Genomic DNA, 20,977 nt, shown 5'->3' on the forward strand with positions numbered 1-20,977 from the left:
AGAGATTTTCTCTACAAGGATATTATTGATTTTGCGGCAAGACCTATATGTTCAGCTTACTTTTGCTTTGCTGTATATTTTATTAAGAGATTTTCAAACACCTTCTCAGGCCAAGTCCTTTATTTTTGTTTGCTGTACTGTATTTTGCATTGATACTGTTATTTTTATCCTCAAAGGAAATACATTCCTGTGTCAGACTGTAACAGACTGATGCTTCTCATAGACAGTGACACATTTTCCATTTAAATTTTTTCAAGTATTTTCTATTTTCAGACTTTGATAAAGTTCTTGATGAGTCCAATAAAAAACGAAAACAGTGGAAAAAGAAGAATGGTAAAGTATATTTCCTTACTGCATTACTCCCCATGTACGTAGTTTGTGCAGCACATTTTGCATTGTAATAATGGGGGTAATTCTGAGTTGATCGCAGCAGTAAGTTTGTTAGCAATTGGGAAAAACCATGTGCACTGCAGGGGAGGCAGATATAACATGTGCAGAGAGAGATAGATTTGGGTGTGGTGAGTTCAATCTGCAATCTAAATTGCAGTGTAACAATAAAGCAGCCAGTATTTACCATGCACAGAAACAAAATAACCCACCCAAATCTAACTCTCTCTGCAAATGTTATATCTGCCCCCCTGCAGTGTACATGGTTTTGCCCAACTGCTAAAAAATGTCCTGCTGCGATCAACTTGGAATTACCCCCAATATTGCTGGAATTATATGATGCTGTAGGAATGGGAAAATTGACAGTAATTTAACACAATAATGCTACAATATTAAAATGTCATATAATCAATTGATAATTTATAAGCATGAAATAGTCAGTGGCACCACTTGTGTGGGTGACACCCAGTACGTGACTGTGAGGACTACCTGCGCAATGCCACGCTCCCTTGTGTGGTTTTTTGATGGCATGTCACGCGGGATACGGTCATTATGTCGACAACACTTAGGTTGACAGTCATTAGGTCGACCACTATTGGTCGACATGCATTAGGTCGACGTGGTCACTGGGTCGACGTGGTAAAAGGTCGACATGAGTTCTTCACATTTTTTTTTCTCTTAATTTTTTGAACTTTTTCATACTTTCCGATTCACAGCAGCAGTAGTGGAGTGAGGCATCTTGCCCGAAGCATGGCGAGCGAAGCGAGCCATGCGAGGGGACACAGTGCACTAATTGGGGTTCCCCATCACTGTACAAAGAAAAGGACACCCAAAAAAGTAAAAAAAACTCATGTCGACCCAGCATGCTGACCGCCACCTCCCCCCCTTTATCAAGAAGAAATTGCGATCGCATCGCAATTTCTGCTTGATAGCAGAAATTAAGGTTGCCTCCTGCTGGCGCAGTTTAGTTGCGCCTGTAGGAGGCCCTCCGCCATCTTTTTGATCATGCCCCCATTTGTGCCCCTACGCTCCCGATTTCAGGCCACGCCCCTGCAACACGGAAACGCACCGTTGCCGCCCCACCCCGCGAAGGCAGAGGTGATCGCATTTTCTGCGGTCCCCCTGCAGAAAATGCGGGCGCATACACAGGACGGGCGCTGCACATGTGCCCGCATCCTTTTTGTAATTTTTGCGGTTGGATCACGTTCTACGATCCAACCAGAATCAGCCCCTGTATACCATAATTGGGCTGTGTTGCAGAATTTTCAAAATGCATAAATCCCTTTTGGTTGAAATATGAATAAATGTTTATGAAAAAACTGAAAATATCATCTACAGCATTATATAACATTTAAAGCAAAAGCTTTTTATCACAATCATGTGCAACAAGAAGAAAGAAGTTAACAGAACATGAATACTGGAAAGGCCATTACAAGTATCAAACTTCATACAAGTGAAGCTGCTAACATTTTTATCCTTAATAGATCTTGTAGGGAACCATGTTAACAATCACTGACAGAAGTTAATTTATTCATGACAGGGCCCCATTTTGTGGAGCAGTTGCAGTGGAAGGTTACAGAAGACTGTCATGTTTTAATAATATGCAAAGTAAGTTCTCTTACATTTATTATATTACTGTTATATGATGAGGCAATTCATCATAGAACCATGGGGTTCCGAGTTGATCGCTCGTTGCCGATTTTCGCAACGGAGCGATTAAGGCAAAAATGCGCATGCGCTAAGTATTTTAGCACAAAACTTAGTAGATTTACTCACGTCCGAACGAAAAATTTTCATCGTTGAAGTGATCGGAGTGTGATTGACAGGAAGTGGGTGTTTCTGGGCGGAAACTGGCCGTTTTCCGGGAGTGTGCGGAAAAACGCAGGCATGCCAGGATAAAACGCGGGAGTGTCTGGAGAAACGGGGGAGTGGCTGGCCGAACGCAGGGCGTGTTTATGACGTCAAACCAGGAACGAAACGGGCTGAGCTGATCGCAGTGTAGGAGTAAGTCTCGAGCTACTCAGAAACTGCTAAGAAATTTGTATTCGCAATTCTGCTAAGCGAAGATACACTCCCAGAGGGCGGCGGCCTAGCGTGTGCAATGCTGCTAAAATCTGCTAGCGAGCGAACAACTCGGAATGACCCCCCATATCACATGATGGAAAACAAAGAAATGAAAGGTAATGAGAGATCTAACAAAATGAAATTAAAATCTAGGAGACATGCCAATGCAATAAAACATAGGGGGTCATTCCGAGTTGATCACTCGCTGCCGTTTTTCGCAGCGCAGCGATCAGGTCACTACTACGCATGCATATGCACCACAATGCGCAGGCCATCATACGGGTACAAAGCGGATCGTAGCTGGGCAATGGATTTAATGAAGAATCCATTCACACAGCCGATCGCAAGGAGATTGACAGGAAGAAGGCGTTTGTGGGTGTCAACTGACTGTTTTCTGGGAGTGTTTGGAAAAATGCAGGCATGTCCAAGCGTTTGCAGGGTGGTTATCTGACGTCAATTCCAGGTCCAAAAAGACTGAAGTGATCGCAAGGGCTGAGTAAGTCCAGAGCTACTCAGAAACTGCAAAAAACGTTTTCATCCCGCACGGATGCACACGCGTTCGCACACTTGCAAAGCGAAAATGCACTCCCCTATAGGCGGTGACTATCTGATCGCAGCGCTGCAAAAAATAGCTAGCGAGCAATCAACTCGGAATGAGGGCCATTAGGCATTGTCTGGAGAAGGTGTCGGGCTCATACAAATAGGTGTTTAGTAATATTCCCTTTTGCTTGCTAACAGCATGGTGATCAGTGTGGAAAGGATCAGTGGGCCTAATTCAGACCTGATCGCTAGCAAGCGATTTTTGCACTGCTGTGATCAGATAGTCATCGCCTACAGGGGGAGTGTATTTTAGCTGTGCAAGTGTGTGAACGCATGTGTAGCAGAGCTGTACAAATAGATTTTGTGCAGTCTCTGAGCAGCCCAGGACTTACTCAGCCGCTGCGATCACTTCAGTCTGTCTGGGACCGGAACTGACGTCAGGATCCCTCCCTGCAAATGCATGAACACGCCTGTGTTTTTCCAACCACTCCCAGGAAACGTTTAGTTGACACCCACAAACGCCTTCTTCCTGTCAATCTCCTTGTGAACGCCCATGCGAATGGATCCTTCACACAAACCCATCGCTGAGCGGCGATCCGCTTTGTACCTGTGCGATGCACCTGCGCATTGCGGTGCATATGCATGCGCAGTTTAGACCTGATTGCCCGCTGTATGAAAACGCAGCCTAGCGATCAGGTCTGAATTACCCCCAATAATCCCTTTGTTGCAATGGGTGATGTAACATTTGACTACACAAATGACAGAACACAAACACTGCATGTTATCTGATCAGGAAAACATATATACAGTAGATACAAATCTTCAAGTGTGTCATACGTTCGGAATGTCAACACCAGAATGTGGTCATGGTATGATTTCAGGCTTACATTTAGTCTGCGTTTAGGATTAGGTTTAGGGTATACTTGCTGATATTGCTGCCCCCTCTTCCAGGAGGGGGAAGCCTGGTCGGCGAATAGGGGGGCGTGTCTGGTAGTGAGGGGCTGTGGCAGCAGAAAACCGCCATTGTGCTTCGCCCCGCGCTATCCAGTGGCGAGGAAACAGCGCGGGAGGGGGGGTTTGCGGAGCTACGATGAGCGTGAATCGCGTCATTGGGTCCCCCTCGGCCGCCCACTGGTGCTCCGTTGTGGGCGGCCAATGGAGTGGGGTGCAGGAGCTGGCGGCGGATGCATCCTGAGAGGTTAGGCAAGTATGGTTTAGGGTTACTTTCTGCGTCAATACAAAAACACATTGTTAATGTCGACATTTGATATGTTGACCTCCTGTCCATGTCGAAATTCTGAATGTCAAGTTTCAAAACATGCTGACATCGTGATTGGCGACATATTGTATCACACCCGTTCTGAGACCTGTCTAATTGGTCATCTCAGCTATTGAATAAGACCTATTTTTGTCACCCTTTAATCATTCCAATTTATTTTGTAAAATACCATGTAATCCATAATAACATTAATATGCGTAATCCGTGCAGAATACATAGTAACTAGGACTTTTTGGAGCAATGTAATTATGACAGATTAGCAATCAATTTAATTTCATCCCATCATCGTCCGTCCTGTTACACGTTAGCTTCTACATGTTTATAGTAATGGGCCCATTCATTATTAGGGGCCCAAATTTAATATTTTCTGCATTTGCCTGAGTAAACCTAGACCGCCTTTAGATGGCGTTGGTACTGATGCTCCGCTCCTTCCTACAGATAGGAGGTCTGGGTTGTGTAAAGTTCCACCGTTAATAATTAGGGGGCAGTAGACAGCGGTAGGGATTGCAGAGACAGCACAGCTGTCTCCATACCGTAATAATATTGAATTGCTATGGTAATATGGTATCCAACGTCGCAATTAGCAGCAACTCAGCTACCCAGTATTGGGGCACCTTAGGGGTATATTGATGTATTTTTTTATGGGACCAAATAAAATTAGTTTAGTAGAGAAGCATTTGTACATAATCCCTCCATGTGATTTTGCTAGCTGTACTGGATATGTGAAAATACAATATTTTCTTGAACTTGCCTAAAAATGCATATTCCCAACAGGTGACAAATACCAACAAAGAGACCACTCTTAAATGGTCTTTTGACAGGAAACCACTTTCTAATGTGCAATATGATGAAGAAAGTGGATCAGGAAAACTGGTAATCAAAAAGGTAAGTACAGGGGAGAACATTTCCTGCACTGCATCAATATCCCTAATTGTTCACCTCCAACAAGCCAATACATCTACAACAGCCTCTAATCAAGTCAAGTGCAATCTGTTTGCCATTTTGTGACTGGACAGCACTATAGACACTGTTGCTTAAAAGCAATCAGTAAATAGATCAGTCTTTGTCGTTAATACAGCCTTTCACACTTGCAGAGGTCTTTGTCAGCCATATTACTTTTAAGTGTGGCTAGCAAGAGATGACCAGCATTGCTATGTATGTGCCTATGCAGACCGTCATGTTAATTCTTTAATTACTGTATAAGAAGTAGTTTTCTAAAATTACTCAGGGTGGATATTCTATGTGACAGGTTACTATGTCACGTAGAATATCCACCCTGAGTACTTTTATAAAAGTACTCAGGGTGACCCCTAAGGTGCCCCAAATGGAATTCAGCAACTCTGAGGTCATACAGAAAATCAAAGTAGACATTTTATATGCTATTTAAGAATTATATACTCTCTCAATAGTTCACAAATGAAGAGAAAGGACATTACAAAGCCATGGTGAAGGACAGCAGAGGAGATGACATTAGTGACTTGGACCTTACCAAAGAAGGTAGATAAGAACATTGTTCTCCAAGGGGGTGCGTGGGGAGCTTTGCGTGCCTGTAAGGATTGCCTCTTCTCACAACACTTACAGTGTTTGTAACTGATAAAACGATGAATCCTTCAAATGTCTTTCTAAACTTTAAAATACACAATAATTAATTGTAATAAATCTACAAACATACAGTTAATTTATAATACACAAGTCATCAAATGCTTTCAGTATAATGTATTATTTAATTTCAACACTGAGTCCAGTGATTCTTTACAATACACAGTAGGAAATAATAGGCCTGAAAATGGGATATTTCTTCTTCGGGTTCCATAGGGCTCCAAATGGAGACATTGGGGGTGTAGGTGGTGGTTAAGGACTGGGCACCAAACAGTTAAAGCTCTAGGCATCCACGGATGCTCCGGTCCTCCTCCTCTGTACCCCGCCCACAGCTCAGGCACTTCATTTTCGTTTTTGGTGCTGGCAGGAGCCAGTTCACCGTCTAAAACAGTGGGGCTGCTTTAATTCTTTATTGTTTTTTGATTATTTTTCCTTTCTGTGGAATTGTGCAGCATCACTAGGCAGTCCTCTGGACGCCAGCGCTACTGCTCCATTACCCCGGCAGCTAGCACGGCTCCCATGGAGGACCCCGGGATTGCAAGCTGGCAACTGGGGGGACAGGTAAGGCGGGTTCCCGTCTTGTACCAGCCCTCCCTCCAGTCTCAGGACGCCATTAGACCACCAGGGCTAAAAGACTGGCGCATGATCTATATACAGGGGCCAGGGTATTGGTGGTTTAAGCCAGCACGGGGAGGGCAGTCCTCTTCCTGCGGCCCCTACCCCAGCTTGGGGCACCATTCCACTGCAGTCTTCCCGCTGCTGAGCTGCTGCTCCTGCTCCAGGAATGCTGGGTCCAGTCTCCCTGTATACCTCTCCTAGGAGCCAGGTTACACAATGCTATATGCTACCAGCCACTGTGGTCTGTGTAGTTGATTTAGTGCCCATTGCAGTGTATTTGATTGTATTCTGCATTGTCTGTGACTTGTGCTAGCTCTGCTGTCTGTTTTCTTTCTACTGTCAGCTTATAACTTTCCCTTTTTTTCTTGCATGTTTTGCAAGGAGACTGCTGCTCCTCCGTTGATCTCATGCAGGTCCTGTTTCGCAGGTTTATCCTCTCAGGACATTGTACAAGATGGGTTACGTGCTTCTTGCTATATCCCACCTCAGCAGCCAGCTCCTCCAGCCCCTGTGCAGGATCCCCCCAGGGCTTCCTTTTCACAGTCACTGGGTCAGATAGCTGACCGCCCTGGAAACCTCTGCAGTTGCTCCCTCTATGGGATTCCCTCAACAAGGACATCCTGCTATACCAGTCCCAGCCATGCTCCCCCCATCCCCCCTGGGTACATGTGCTATCTACCTCCACACAGAGCCTGGCACATACCTTCACTGCTTTTCAACAGATGTTACAGGGTGAAAGACCCTTGCCCACTAAAGCCACCAGGTGAACTGTGCCCTATTCTCAATCTATGCAGCATTCAGATTCTGAGGCATCATCTGGGGAGGCAGATGTCTCTCTCACGGAGTCCCCCTCAGGGGAGGAGGAGTGTCAGTCTAACTTAGATGTATCTGCGCTTGTAAGAGCTGTGAAATCTATCTTTCAAATAGAAGAGGAGGAGCCTGCTCCTGAACCAAAATAGTCCCAGCTATTTAAGCACCAAAAGGTAGTTACAGATGAATTTCCTCAGTCTGAGCATTTTAAGGAGCTCATGCGTGAAGCTTGGAATACTCCTGGAAAAAAATTCAGCTGCCTAAGTGACTAGCTTCATTCTACCCTGTTTCAGCAGCCAATTGTACTAAGTGGGAGGTTCCCCAAGTGGTTGATTCTCATGTAGCCCGTCTGGTTAAAACCTCTACTTTACCTGCTCCTAGAACTTCTTCCCTAAAAGAGACCAAGGATAGAAGGATTGAAGCTTGTCTCAAATCTGTCTATTCCCTTACTGGTGCTATTACTAAACCTAGATGGAGACTGCCTGGGTGGCCAAGGCCATTGAAAGCTGGGTAGAGGCTCTGGAGGAAAGCCTTCCCTTGGATATTTCCCAGGAACATCTGTCTCACCTCTCTCATATCAGGGAGACTGCCTTTTACCCAGGGGAAGCGATTCTGGATGCTGGTCTCCTGGCTTCCAGGGCATCCGCCGCATCCTCTGGCTCCGTTCGTGAAAAATGGGCACAGATTCCAAGAAGGCCTTGGAATTGCTGCCTTACACTGGGGATATCCTGTTTGAAGCAGAGTTGGACAAAATCGTGGCTACACTAGCAGCCACCAAGACGGCTTTCTTGCCCTCAGCCTCTACTCCACGGTCTCGGACATACACCTTTGCAGGCCTAGGCTGCAAGACGTCCAAATACCAAGGCTGATATCAAGCCCTCAGCCTGACGGGGCGGATCTCCTCCTGGGGGATTCCAGGGTGGGAGGCCGACTTCTTCAGTTCACACACTCCTGGCGTCAGACCACCACAGACGTCTGGGTGCAAGAAGTAGTCTTTCATGAGTACGCTGTGTAATTCCGGGAAAGACCCCCTCAACAATTCTTTTGCACAGGCCTTCCATCGGAAACCAAGCAAGCCTCTGGCCCTCTAGATGGTCATTCAGTCCCTCCTGCAATCAGGAGTAATAGTGCCAGCCCTTCGTTCACAACACGGGACCGGTTTCTACTGTACCCTGTTCCTGGTTCAGAAACCCAATGTGTCTAATCGACCTACTGTATACTCAATCTCAAATTTTCAACAGATTTGTTAGGGTACCTAGGTTATGTATAGAAACCCTTCGCTCTATTGTCATAGCTATGGTGCCTGGGGGCTTTATGGTGTCCCTGGAAATTCAGGATGCTTATCTGCATGTCCCTATATTACCCTCTCATCAGCATTGTCAAATTTCGGGCACTGTCCTTTAGGCTTTCTACTGCTCCCAGGTCCTTTTCCAAGATTATGGCTGTTATGGTGGCACAGCTGCATAAGGAAGTCAGAATACTCTCCTACCTGGATGACTTGCTGATCCTCGCGCATTCCCTGGTGGTCCTGCACCGCCATCACCAGCTTACTATTGCCTTCCTGCAGCAACATGGCAGTTTCATCATCTGGAAAAAGTCATCCCCCACGCCTTCACTATGTATGCTACATCTGGGAGCTCTCTTGGAGTATCAGGTCCAGAGGCTTTTCCTACCTGCAGACAAAATTTCAGCACTACAGCAACAGGTATGTAAGTTGCTGCACAGTCGCCAAGTCTCCATCCACTTGGCCATGCAAGTCATGTGATACATGGTCTCCACCTTCAACATGGTGGAGTACACCCAGTTCCCTCCCTGCAACACCTGATCCTGTTTGGATGGAACGAACAACCACTTCTGATGAGGTCCCAGACAATGGTCCTCTCTCTGGAGGTTTGAGTGTATCTAACCTGGTGGCACCAGACAGCGCACTTGGATAAGGGGCAACCCTTCTGGATTCCGGATTGGGTACTTCTTACCATGGATGCCAGTCTCCACGGATGGGGTGCAGTGACAGGACAACACTCCTTTTAGGGCCGTTGGACTCCCGCAGAAAGTTGCTTACCAGTCAATGTCCTGGAGCTAAGAGCTGTCTACAGAGCCCTCACTCTAGCATGGGACCTGCTCCGGGGCAGACTGGTCCAGATCCAGTCTGACAACGCCACTGCAGTGGCCTACCTCAACTATTAGGGAGGTACTCACAGATGGTTGGCAATACAGGAAGTGGTTCACATTCTCCGACGGGCCAAATGCCATCTCGCAGTCATCTCGGCTGTGTTCATCCCAGGGATCCTTAACTGGCAGGCAGACTTCCTCAGCCGTCATGAGGTGCACGCCGGTGAGTAGGTTCTGCATGCAGAGGTCTTCCAGCTTCTAGTGGACAAATGGGGCCAGCCAGACGAGGACCTCATGGCCTCACGACACAACCACAAGGTTCCTGTGTGCGGGTCCAGGAAAAGAGATCCCGAAGCAGGTTTCGTGGACACCCTGACAGTGAGGTGGACCTTCCATCTGCCATATGTCTTCCCTCCAGTCTTCTTTCTTCTGCGGGTTCTTTGGAAGTTCAAGCAAGAATAGGCACCGTCCTGTTGGTAGCTCCGGCCTGGCCCAGCCCCCATTGTTTCTCAGATCTCCACAGTCTCTCCATAGATGCTCCCGTTGCACTTCCATTATGACCAGACCTGTTGTCTCAAGGTCCCTGTCTACACCCGGACCTAGCCCGTGTATCTTTTATGGCATGGCTCTTCAGTCATTCACCCTAAGGTCCAAAGGTTTCTCTCACTCTATGGTCCACACCATTTTAAGAGCACGGAAGCTGACCTCCATCCATATCTATTACCGTGTGAGGCATATTTACTTCCAGTGGTGCGCTGCATGACACTATGACCCTCTGGTTTTTAGAGTTTCACGGAACCTTGCTTTTCTTCAACCCAGATTGGAGCTAGGACTCCGTCTGGCCTCCCTGAAAGTGCACGTCTCTGCTCTCTCCATATGGTTTCAGCGCATAATTGCTCCACTGCTGGATGTCCGCACCTTTCTTCAGTGCGTTCTCCGTATTCAACCTCTCTTTGTCCCTCTGGTGGCACCGTGGGATTTGTCAGTGGTTCTACAAGCGCTTTAGGAGCCTCCGTTTGAACCCTTGGACTCAGTGGAACTCAAATTACCTCAGGTTACCTTCCCAAGGTAGTGTGCAGTTTCCACCTAAATTAAGACATTGTGATACCGGCCTTCCTCTCTCTGGAGCTCTCTGCAGGGGAGGCCTCCCTGGACGTGCTCCGGGCTCTCTGGATCTACGTTGATCATACCAGTTCCCTAAGGAAATCGGATTCCCTCTTTGTCCTCTACGGATTTCACAAGAGGGGCTGGCCCGCTGACAAACAGACTCTGGCCAGATGGTTTCGCATCTACAGACTCTGCTCATTCTACTCACTGTTTGGGTCCTTCATGGGCAGCCCGCCGTAGCACGTCTGCTGAACAACTGTGCAAGGCAGCCATGTCGTCTTCTGTCCACACCTTTTTCAGGTTCTTTACCTTTGATGAATACATTTGCCTCTCAGGATGCTTTATTTGGATGCCGGATTCTCCTATACGCTCAGAAGTGCCGCCTCCCATGAACAACTGCTTTGGTTACGTCCCCATTGTCTCCCTGTGGAGCCCTATGGAACCCGAAGAAGAAAAGGAGAGCTATGGTAGACTTACCTTTGTTAACTCTCCTTCTTTGAGGTCCATAGGGTTCACAGAGTACCCACCCTGACGCACTTGGCTTCTATGGGTTACTTTCCTGGACACCAGTTCCCTTTTTCTCCGTGAGAGTGTGTTCTTGTGTGTACCAACTCTTCCTTCTCTCCTATCCTGTTCCTGCCTTGGGCTTGTTGACAAAACTGAAGTACCTGAGCTGTGAGCAGGGTATAGGGGAGGAGGACCGGAGCATGCTGGGATGCCTAAAGATTTAACTGTTTGGTGCCCGGTCCTTAACCACCACCTACACCCCCATTGTCTACCTGAGGGCCCTATGGACCTCAAAGAAAGAGAGTTAACAATTGCAAGTCTACCATAACGCTACTTTTACCAATCTTTCTGACATGCATTCAGCTTTCATACAGTACATAGTATATAGCAGTTTTTACATTTTAATTCTCTTTGTACTAAAACAGCTTTCTCTAACGTCCTAGTGGATGCTGGGGACTCCGTAAGGACCATGGGGAATAGACGGGCTCCGCAGGAGACTGGGCACTCTAAGAAAGATTTAGTACTACTGGTGTGCACTGGCTCCTCCCTCTATGCCCCTCCTCCAGACCTCAGTTAGAATCTGTGCCCGGACAGAGCTGGGTGCATTTTAGTGAGCTCTCCTGAGCTTGCTAATAAGAAAGTATTTTAGTTAGGTTTTTTATTTTCAGAGAGCTTCTGCTGGCAACAGACTCTCTGCTACGTGGGACTGAGGGGAGAGAAGCAAACCTACTAACTGCGGCTAGGTTGCGCTTCTTAGGCTACTGGACACCATTAGCTCCAGAGGGATCGAACACAGGACCTGACCTTGTCGTCCGTTCCCGGAGCCGCGCCGCCGTCCCCCTCGCAGAGCCAGAAGTCAGAAGCCGGCGGGTTGAAGCAAGAAGACGTCAAAATCGGCGGCAGAAGACTCCTGTCTTCATATGAGGTAGCGCACAGCACTGCAGCTGTGCGCCATTGCGCCCACACTAACCCACACACTCCGGTCACTGTAGGGTGCAGGGCGCAGGGGGGGGCGCCCTGGGCAGCAATTGATTACCTCCTGGCAAAAAGCAGCATATATACAGTTGGACACTGTTATATGCATGAGCCCCCGCCATTAATTTTACACAAGAAGCCCGCCGCTGAGGGGGCAGGGCCTTCTTCCTCAGCACTCACCAGCACCATTTTCTCTCCACAGCTCCGCTGAGAGGAAGCTCCCCAGGCTCTCCCCTGCAAGATAGAGAGGGTGAAAAAGAGAGGTGGGGCACATAAATTTGGCGTAAAAACAATATATACAGCAGCTACTGGGTTAACACTAAGTTACTGTGTGATTCCTGGGTCATATAGCGCTGGGGTGTGTGCTGGCATACTCTCTCTCTGTCTCTCCAAAGGGCCTTGTGGGGGAACTGTCTTCAAATAGAGCATCCCCTGTGTGTGTGGTGTGTCGGTACGTGTGTGTCGACATGTATGAGGTAAAAGGCTCCCCTAAGGAGGAGATAGAGCAAATATGTGTGTGAGAGGGTGTCTCCGTCGACAACGCCGACACCTGTTTGGATATGTGTAAGTGCTGAGGTGAATTTATTGCACAAAAGATTAGAGAACAGACAGGAAATCTACCCATGTCTGTCCCTATGTCACAGAGACCTTCAGAGTCTCACAATGCTCACTATCCAAAATAATAAACACTGATATCGACACGGAGTTTGACTCCTGTGTCGACTACGATAATGCAAAGTTACAGCCAAAATGGCTAAAAGGTATTCAATATATGATTATTGTAATAAAAGATGATTTGCATATCACTGATGACTCATTTGTCCCTGACACAAGGGTACACATGTTAAGGGGAAGAAAGCTGAGGTAAATTTCCCTCCTCTCATGAGGAAAAAGAGCGGGAATCTCCAGACAAGAGACTGCAGCTTCCCACAAAAAATTCTCAGGCAGTATCCTTTCCCCACTAGGGCCAGGATGTGATGGGAATCTTCCCCTAGGGTGTTACGTTTGCACAGAAGGTAGCACTAGCTATTCTCAGGGATCCTGCAGATAGCGTGCACATTCTAGTACACTACTCAGACCGGCGATTGTGTCTGCATGGGTTTATAGCGCTGTGGCAGCGTGGACAGGTACCTTATCAGCAGAGATTGAGACCCTAGTATGCATATAGATATATATATGTATATATAGAGATATATATATATTAAAGATGCTGTCTTAAGAGATAGGTATATATATATAAAACATGCCCAAAGAGACATGAGTATACTGGGTCCTAGAGTCAAAGCTATGTCGATTTCTGCTTGACGTGTCCTGTAGAATGTGCAATGGACAGATGATGCCAACTTAAGAGGCATATGGAAGGCTGAGGATTGGGTGGAGAAGGGTTCTCGGACCTGGTCTCCACAGCTATAGCTGGTAATTCTGATATTTTGCCTTATATTCCTGCACAGCCTAGGAAAGCACGACATTATCAAATGCAGCTTTTCAAATAAAGAAACAAGAAAGTCCGAGGTGCGTCCTTTCTTGCCAGAGGCGGGGGCAGAGGAAAGAAGCTGCACAACACAGCTAGTTCCCAGGAACAGAAGTCCTCCCCGGCCTCTACAAAGATCCACCGCATGTCGCTGGGGCTCCACAGGCGGAGCTAGGCCCGGTGGGGGCACGCCTTCGTAAGTTCAGCCACAAGTGGGTTCACTCCCTGTTAGATCCCTGGGCAATAGATATTGTGTCTCAGGGATACAAGCTGGACTTTGAGAAGATGCCCCCTTACCGACGGCCCTGCCGGCTTCCCCCCACGAGAGGGAAACAGTGTTAACTGCAATTCACAAATTGTATCTTCAACAGGTGGTGGTCAAGGTTCCCCTCCTTCAACAAGAAGGGGGTTATTATTCGACCATGTTATAGTCCCGAAACCAGACGGTTCGGTCAGACCCATATTGAATTTAAAATCCCTGAACATATACCTGAAAAGGTTCAAATTCAAGATGGAATCGCTAAGAGCGGTTATTGCAAGCCTGAAAGGGGGAGATTTTATGGTGACTCGGGACATAAGGGATGCATACCTTCATGTCCCCATTTATCCACCTCATCAGGCGTACCTCAGAATTGCGGTACGGGATTGTCATTACCAATTTCAGACGTTGCCGTTTGGTCTCTCCACAGCCTTGAGAATATTCACCAGGGTAATGGCGGAAATGATGGTGCTCCTGCGGAAGCAAGGTGTCACTATTATCATGTACTTGGACGATCTCCTCATAAAAGCGAGATCAAGAGAGCAGTTGCTGAACAGCGTATCACTTTCTCTGGAAGTGTAACGGCAACACGGCTGGATTCTATATATTCCAAAGTCGCAGTTGGTTCTTACAGCTCATCTGCCTCTCCTAGGTATGATCCTAGACACAGACCAGAAAAGGGTTTATCTCCCGATAGAGGGAACTCAGGAGCTCGTGACACTGGTCAGGACTCTATTAAAACCAAAACAGGTGTCAGTGCATCACTGCACTCGGGTCCTGGGAAGGAGGGTGGCATCATACGAGGCCATTCCCTTCGGCAGGTTCCATACGAGGACCTTCCAATGGGACTTACTGGACAAGTGGTCCGGATCACATCTTCAGATGCATCGGTTAATCACCCTATCCCCCAGAGCCAGGGTGTCTCTCCTGTGGTGGCTGCAGAGTGCTCACCTTCTCGAAGGTCGCAGATTCGGCATTCAGGACTGGGTCCTGGTGACCACGGATGCAAGCCTCCGAGGGTGGGGGGCAGTCACACAGGGAAGAAATTTCCAAGGGCTGTGGTCAAGGCAGGAAACTTGCCTTCACATCAATACCCTGGAACTAAGGGCCATATACAACGCCCTAAGTCAAGCGGAGACCCTGCTTCGCGACTAACCGGTTCTGATTCAGTCAGAAAATATCACCGCAGTGATATTTTGTAAACCGCCTAGGCGGCACAAGGAGCAGGGTGGCGATGGTAGAAGCCACCAGAATTCTTCGCTGGACGGAGAATCACGTAAGCGCACTGTCAGCAGTGTTTATTCCGGGAGTGGACAACTGGGAAGCAGACTTCCTTAGCAGGCACGACCTCCACCCGGGAGAGTGGGGACTTCATCAAGAAGTCTTCGCGCAGCTTGTAGGTCGGTGGGAACTGCCACAGGTGGACATGATGGCATCCCGCCTCAACAAAAAGCTACAGAGGTATTGCGCCAGGTCAAGAGACTCTCAGGCGATAGCTGTAGACGCACTGGTGACACCGTGGATGTTCCAGTCGGTTTATGTGTTTCCTCCTTTTCCTCTCTGACCCAAGGTGCTGAGAATCATAAGGAAAAGAGGAGTGAGAACAATACTCATTGTTCCGGATTGGCCAAGAAGGACTTGGTATCCAGAGCTGCAAGAAAGGCTCACAGAGGACCCATGGCCTCTGCCTCTAGGGCAGGATCTGTTGCAGCAGGGACCTTGTATGTTCCAAGACTTACCGCAGCTGCGTTTGACGGCATGGCGGTTGGACGCCGGATCCTAGTAGAAAAGAGGGATTCCGGATGAGGTTATTCCTACGCTGATAAGGGCTAGGAAGGACGTGACGGCTAAACATTATCACCGTATACGGCGAAAATATGTTGCTGGGTGTGAGGCCAGGAATGCCTCTACAGAGGAAGTCCAGCTGGGCCGTTTCCTTCACTTCCTACAGTCGGGAGTGACTTTGGGCCTAGAATTGGGGTCCATTAAGGTCCAGATTTCGGCCCGATCCATTTTCTTCATACAAAAACTAGCTTCTCTACCTGAAGTTCAGACGTTTGTAAAGGGAGTGCTGCATATTCAGCCCCTTTTTTGTGCCACCAGTGGCACCTTGGGATCTTAACGTGGTGTTGAGTTTCCTGAAATCTCACTGGTTTGAGCCGCTTAAGACCGTGGAGTTAAAATATCTCACGTGGAAAGTGGTCAAAAATTGGCGTCTTTGTCATGTAAAAGCCCCTATCTGGTTTTCCATATGGACAGGGCAGAATTACGGACTCGTCCGCAATTTCTGCCAAAGGTGGTGTCATCTTTTCATGTGAACCAACCTATTGTGGTGCCTGCGGCTACTCGTGACTTGGAGGATTCCAAGTTACTAGATGTAGTCAGGGCTTTGAAGATTTATGTAGCCAGATCGGCTGGAGTCAGGAAACCTGACTCGCTGTTTATCCTGTATGCATCCAACAAGCTGGGTGCTCCTGCTTCAAAGTAAACTATTGCTTGCTGGATCTGTAACACGATTCAGCAGGCTCATTCTGCGGCTGGCTTGCCGCCTCCAAAATCAGTAGAAGCCCATTCCACAAGGAAGGTGGGCTCTTCTTGGGCGGCTGCCCGAGGGGTCTCGGCATTACAACTTTGCCGAGCAGCTACTTGGTCGGGTTCAAACACTTTTGCAAAGTTCTACAAGTTTGATACCCTGGCTGAGGAGGACCTTGTGTTTGCTCATTCGGTGCTGCAGAGTCATCCGCACTCTCCCGCCCGTTTGGGAGCTTTGGTATAATCCCCATGGTCCTTACGAAGTCCCCAGCATCCACTAGGACGTTAGAGAAAATAAGATTTTACTCACCGGTAAATCTATTTCTCGTAGTCCGTAGTGGATGCTGGGCGCCCGTCCCAAGTGCGGACTTCTTTTGCAATACTTGTATATAGTTATTGCTTACATAAGGGTTATGTTATGGCTGCATCAGGTTTGTCTGATGCTCTGTTGTTGTTCATACTGTTGACTGGGTATGTTATCACAAGTTATACGGTGTGATTGGTGTGGCTGGTATGAGTCTTACCCTGGATTCTAAAATCCTTTCTTTGTAATGTCAGCTCTTCCGGGCACAGTTTCCTTAACTGAGGTCTGGAGGAGGGGCATAGAGGGAGGAGCCAGTGCACACCAGTAGTACTAAATCTTTCTTAGAGTGCCCAGTCTTCTGCGGAGTGCGTCTATTCCCCATGGTCCTTACGGAGTCCCCAGCATCCACTACGGACTACGAGAAATAGATTTACCGGTGAGTAAAATCTTATTTTTACACAATTTCTCTGTTTTATCCCTTACCTGCTTTTTTCCAGTACCTTTCATCAATATATCAGCATATAAGTGCATAGGTCACAAACTATTTACATCAGAATTTAAGATCGTCACATTGAACAAATTGTCCATTCATTATTATACTGCATCCCAATAACTACAGTATTGTAACAATCGCAATCTCCATTTGTTATATATGACAGAAATTCCTCATTGCTATTTCTTCATTATGTTATATGGGGGTAATTCCAAGATGATCGCAGCAGGAAATTTTTTAGCAGTTGGGCAAAACCATGGCCCTCATTCCGAGTTGTTCGCTCGGTAAAAATCTTCGCATCGCAGCGATTTTCCGCTTAATGCGCATGCGCAATGTTCGCACTGCGACTGCGCCAAGTAAATTTGCTATGCAGTTAGGAATTTTACTCACGGCTTTTTCATCGTTCTGGCGATCGCTCGGTATTTTTTTCTCGCAACGGAGCGATTAGTCGCTAATGCGCATGCGCAATGTCCGCAGTGCGACTGCGCCAAGTAAATTTGCTATGCAGTTAGGTATTTTACTCACGGCATTACGAGGTTTTTTCTTCGTTCTGGTGATCGTAATGTGATTGACAGGAAGTGGGTGTTTCTGGGCGGAAACTGGCCGTTTTATGGGTGTGTGCGAAAAAACGCTACCGTTTCTGGGAAAAACGCGGGAGTGGCTGGAGAAACGGAGGAGTGTCTGGGCGAACGCTGGGTGTGTTTGTGACGTCAAACCAGGAACGACAAGCACTGAACTGATCGCAGATGCCGAGTAAGTCTGAAGCTACTCTGAAACTGCTAAGTAGTTTGTACTCGCAATATTGCGAATACATCGGTCGCAATTTTAAGAAGCTAAGATTCACTCCCAGTAGGCGGCGGCTTAGCGTGTGTAACTCTGCTAAAATCGCCTTGCGAGCGATCAACTCGGAATGAGGGCCCATGTGCACTGCAGGTGTGGCAGATATAACATTTGCAGAGAGAGTTAGATTTGGGTGGGTTATTTTATTTCTGTGCTGGGTAAATACTGGCTGCTATATTTTTACACTGCAAATTAGATTGCAGATTGAACACACCACACCCAAATCTAACTCTCTCTGCACATGTTATATCTGCCTCCCCTGCAGTGCACATGGTTTTGCCCAATTGCTAACAGAATTCCTGCTGCGTTCAACTTGGAATTACCCCCTATACCTCTTCCCTCAACTACCATACATACAGCAACTCTACTACAGTACATTCCAGCAGGTCCCACATGTATCTTTCATTTTCCATTATTGTAGTTGTCTTATACCCCAGAGACCAATCTCAGGACTTTAGTTATTTATTAACTGTTAATTATATAGCACACTTTTCTGAGAATATTTGGTCATTCACAACAGCTCCTGCACTAGTGGAGCTTACAGTCTATGGGCCTAATTCCAGGGCCGGTGAGAGGGGGGTATGGGGGGTCAAAGGGGACACCTGTACTGGGCCCCAAGAATATGCCACTTAGTGCACAAAATGCATGTGAGCCGTTTTGTCCAAATAGGGCAGTAGTCGATGTGGGTACAGCCTCAGAGTGACTGGATCCTCTCACACACAGCGACTGAGAGGGCACCAGAAATATCACTATACCGGGCCCCAATATTTCTGTTGACAGCCCTGACTAATTCAGACCTGAACGTAGCAGCAAATTTGTTAGCAGATGGGCAAAACCATGTGCACTGCAGAGGGGGCAGATATAACGTGCAGAGAGAGTTACATTTGGGTGGTTTATATTGTTTCTGTGCAGGGTAAATACTGGCTGCTTTATTTTTACACTGCAATTTAGATTTCAGTTGGAACACACCACGCCCAAATCTAACTCTCTCTGCACATGTTATATCTGCCCCCCCTGCAGTGCACATGGTTTTGCCCATCTGCTAACAAATTTGCTACTACGTTCAGGTCTGAATTAGGGGGGTCATTCCGAGTTGTTCGCTCGCAAGCTGCTTTTAGCAGCTTTGCACACGCTAAGCCGCCGCCTACTGGGAGTGAATCTTAGCTTATCAAAATTGCGAACGAAAGATTAGCATAATTGCGAATAGACACTTCTTAGCAGTTTCTGAGTAGCTCCAGACTTACTCGGCATCTGCGATCAGTTCAGTCAGTTTCGTTCCTGGTTTGACGTCACAAACATACCCAGCGTTCGCCCAGACACTCCTCCGTTTCTCCAGCCACTCCCGCGTTTTTCCCAGAAACGGTAGCGTTTTTTCGCACACACCCATAAAACGGACAGTTTCCGCCCAGAAACACCCACTTCCTGTCAATCACATTACGATCACCAGAACGAAGAAAAAACCTCGTAATGCCGTGAGTAAAATACCTAACTGCATAGCAAATTTACTTGGCGCAGTCGCACTGCGGACATTGCGCATGCGCATTAGCGACTAATCGCTCCGTTGCGAGAAAAAAATACCGAGCGAACAACTCGGAATGACCCCCTAGGTCCTATATTCCCTACCTTATGTACACACACTTACTCACTAGAGAGTGGAAGAAAACCAGAGTACCCGGAGGAAAACCCACACCAGCACAGGGAGAATATTTAAACACAGGACCATGGTGGTAATTGTACCCAAGACCTCTGTGCTGTTAGGCAGCAATGCTAACCATTACACCAACTGTGCTGCTCTTGAGGTGAGAATTACATTAGAGGTAGTGCTTCAGTTATTAGACACATCAGATCTGTCACTTGTATACAATATGGGGAAAACATATGGACATTAAAGCTATAAAATGTGCTCTCTTGATATACAATATTATACTCATAAGCATGTTGAATGAAAGCAATATTATGTTTGGTTAAAAACAAAAATTCAGTAATGTATTCTTCTATGTCTTGTAGGCAGACATGGTTATATGGTTTTGGGTTTGTTGTTTATTTCAGGTTTTCAAGATATAATGAATGAAATTTGTAGAATAAGTGGTAAGTGTTTCATGCTTTGGACTGGTTACAGCCCTGTAAACACAGATTGCAAAAGGACATTAAGGCATACTTACCTACTCTCCCGGATTCTGCGGAAGACACCCGGTTTTCGGGTAGTCCCCCGCAGCCCCCGGAAGAGTGGGCACCCTCCCGCATTCTGCCCACTCCCTAGTGAAGGGGGCAGAATAGGGAGAATAACACAGTAAAATCACGGACCCGGGGGGGCGGAGCCTAATGACGCGATCAGATGCTAATCGCGTCCTTTTAGCCCCGCCCCTAGCCATATTTCATCCAGTTACAGTCGTTTACCGGGAGTGGGCGGAGCCTACTGATGTAATCAGCTTGGCTCCTCCCTCATCCCCCGCCCACCTGCTTCTCCTCTCCGGTCATCTCCCGGAGAGGAGATTTAAAATATCGGTAAGTATGCATTAAGGGTTCATATACACTAGGTAAAACAATCTTGTTTTACCTGTGGTGCAGTTAATATTTAGACACAGTCAGCATGTCTCTCAGCAGGAGCGTATGAAGAGAGAAGGGGGGGGGGGGCACGTGTACAGTCTCTTCTGGGCCCCCTTCTCTCTATCTGGTGGCAACCTCTCACTGAGAGCTAGTACACTCTTGAGTCTACTGTGCATGTGCAGGTCTCTGGGGAAATGACATGGGCCCACATTCCGAGTTGTTCGCTCGCTAGCTGCTTTTAGCAGCATTGCACACGCTAGGCCGCCGCCCTCTGGGAGTGTATCTTAGCTTAGCAGAAGTGCGAACGAAAGATTAGCAGAGTTGCGAATAGAAATTTCTTAGCAGTTGCTGAGTAGCTCCAGACTTACTCAGCCATTGCGACCAGCTCAGTCCTTTTCGTTCCTGGTTTGACGTCACAAACACACCCACCGTTTGCCCAACCACTGCCCCGTTTCTCCAGCCACTCCTGCGTTTTGCAACTCGAACGCCTGCGTTTTTCCGCACACTCCCATAAAACGACCAGTTTCCGCCCA

General features: G+C 47.3%; 1 protein-coding gene across 2 annotated transcripts in view; it reads left to right on the forward strand.

Moving 5' to 3' along the window:
- Nucleotides 1–20,977, forward strand: part of MYOM3 (myomesin 3) — a 357,638-nt gene that overhangs the window by 293,246 nt on the left and 43,415 nt on the right. For both annotated transcript variants that reach the window (XM_063954304.1, XM_063954305.1), the window contains 5 exons: nucleotides 274–333; nucleotides 1,928–1,995; nucleotides 5,045–5,155; nucleotides 5,680–5,767; nucleotides 19,947–19,985. In XM_063954304.1, coding sequence (XP_063810374.1) covers nucleotides 274–333; nucleotides 1,928–1,995; nucleotides 5,045–5,155; nucleotides 5,680–5,767; nucleotides 19,947–19,985 — 366 coding nt within the window. The remainder of the gene's footprint in view (nucleotides 1–273; nucleotides 334–1,927; nucleotides 1,996–5,044; nucleotides 5,156–5,679; nucleotides 5,768–19,946; nucleotides 19,986–20,977) is intronic.

The sequence above is a fragment of the Pseudophryne corroboree genome, chromosome 2 (assembly GCF_028390025.1).
Source record: "Pseudophryne corroboree isolate aPseCor3 chromosome 2, aPseCor3.hap2, whole genome shotgun sequence".
NCBI lineage: Eukaryota > Metazoa > Chordata > Amphibia > Anura > Myobatrachidae > Pseudophryne > Pseudophryne corroboree.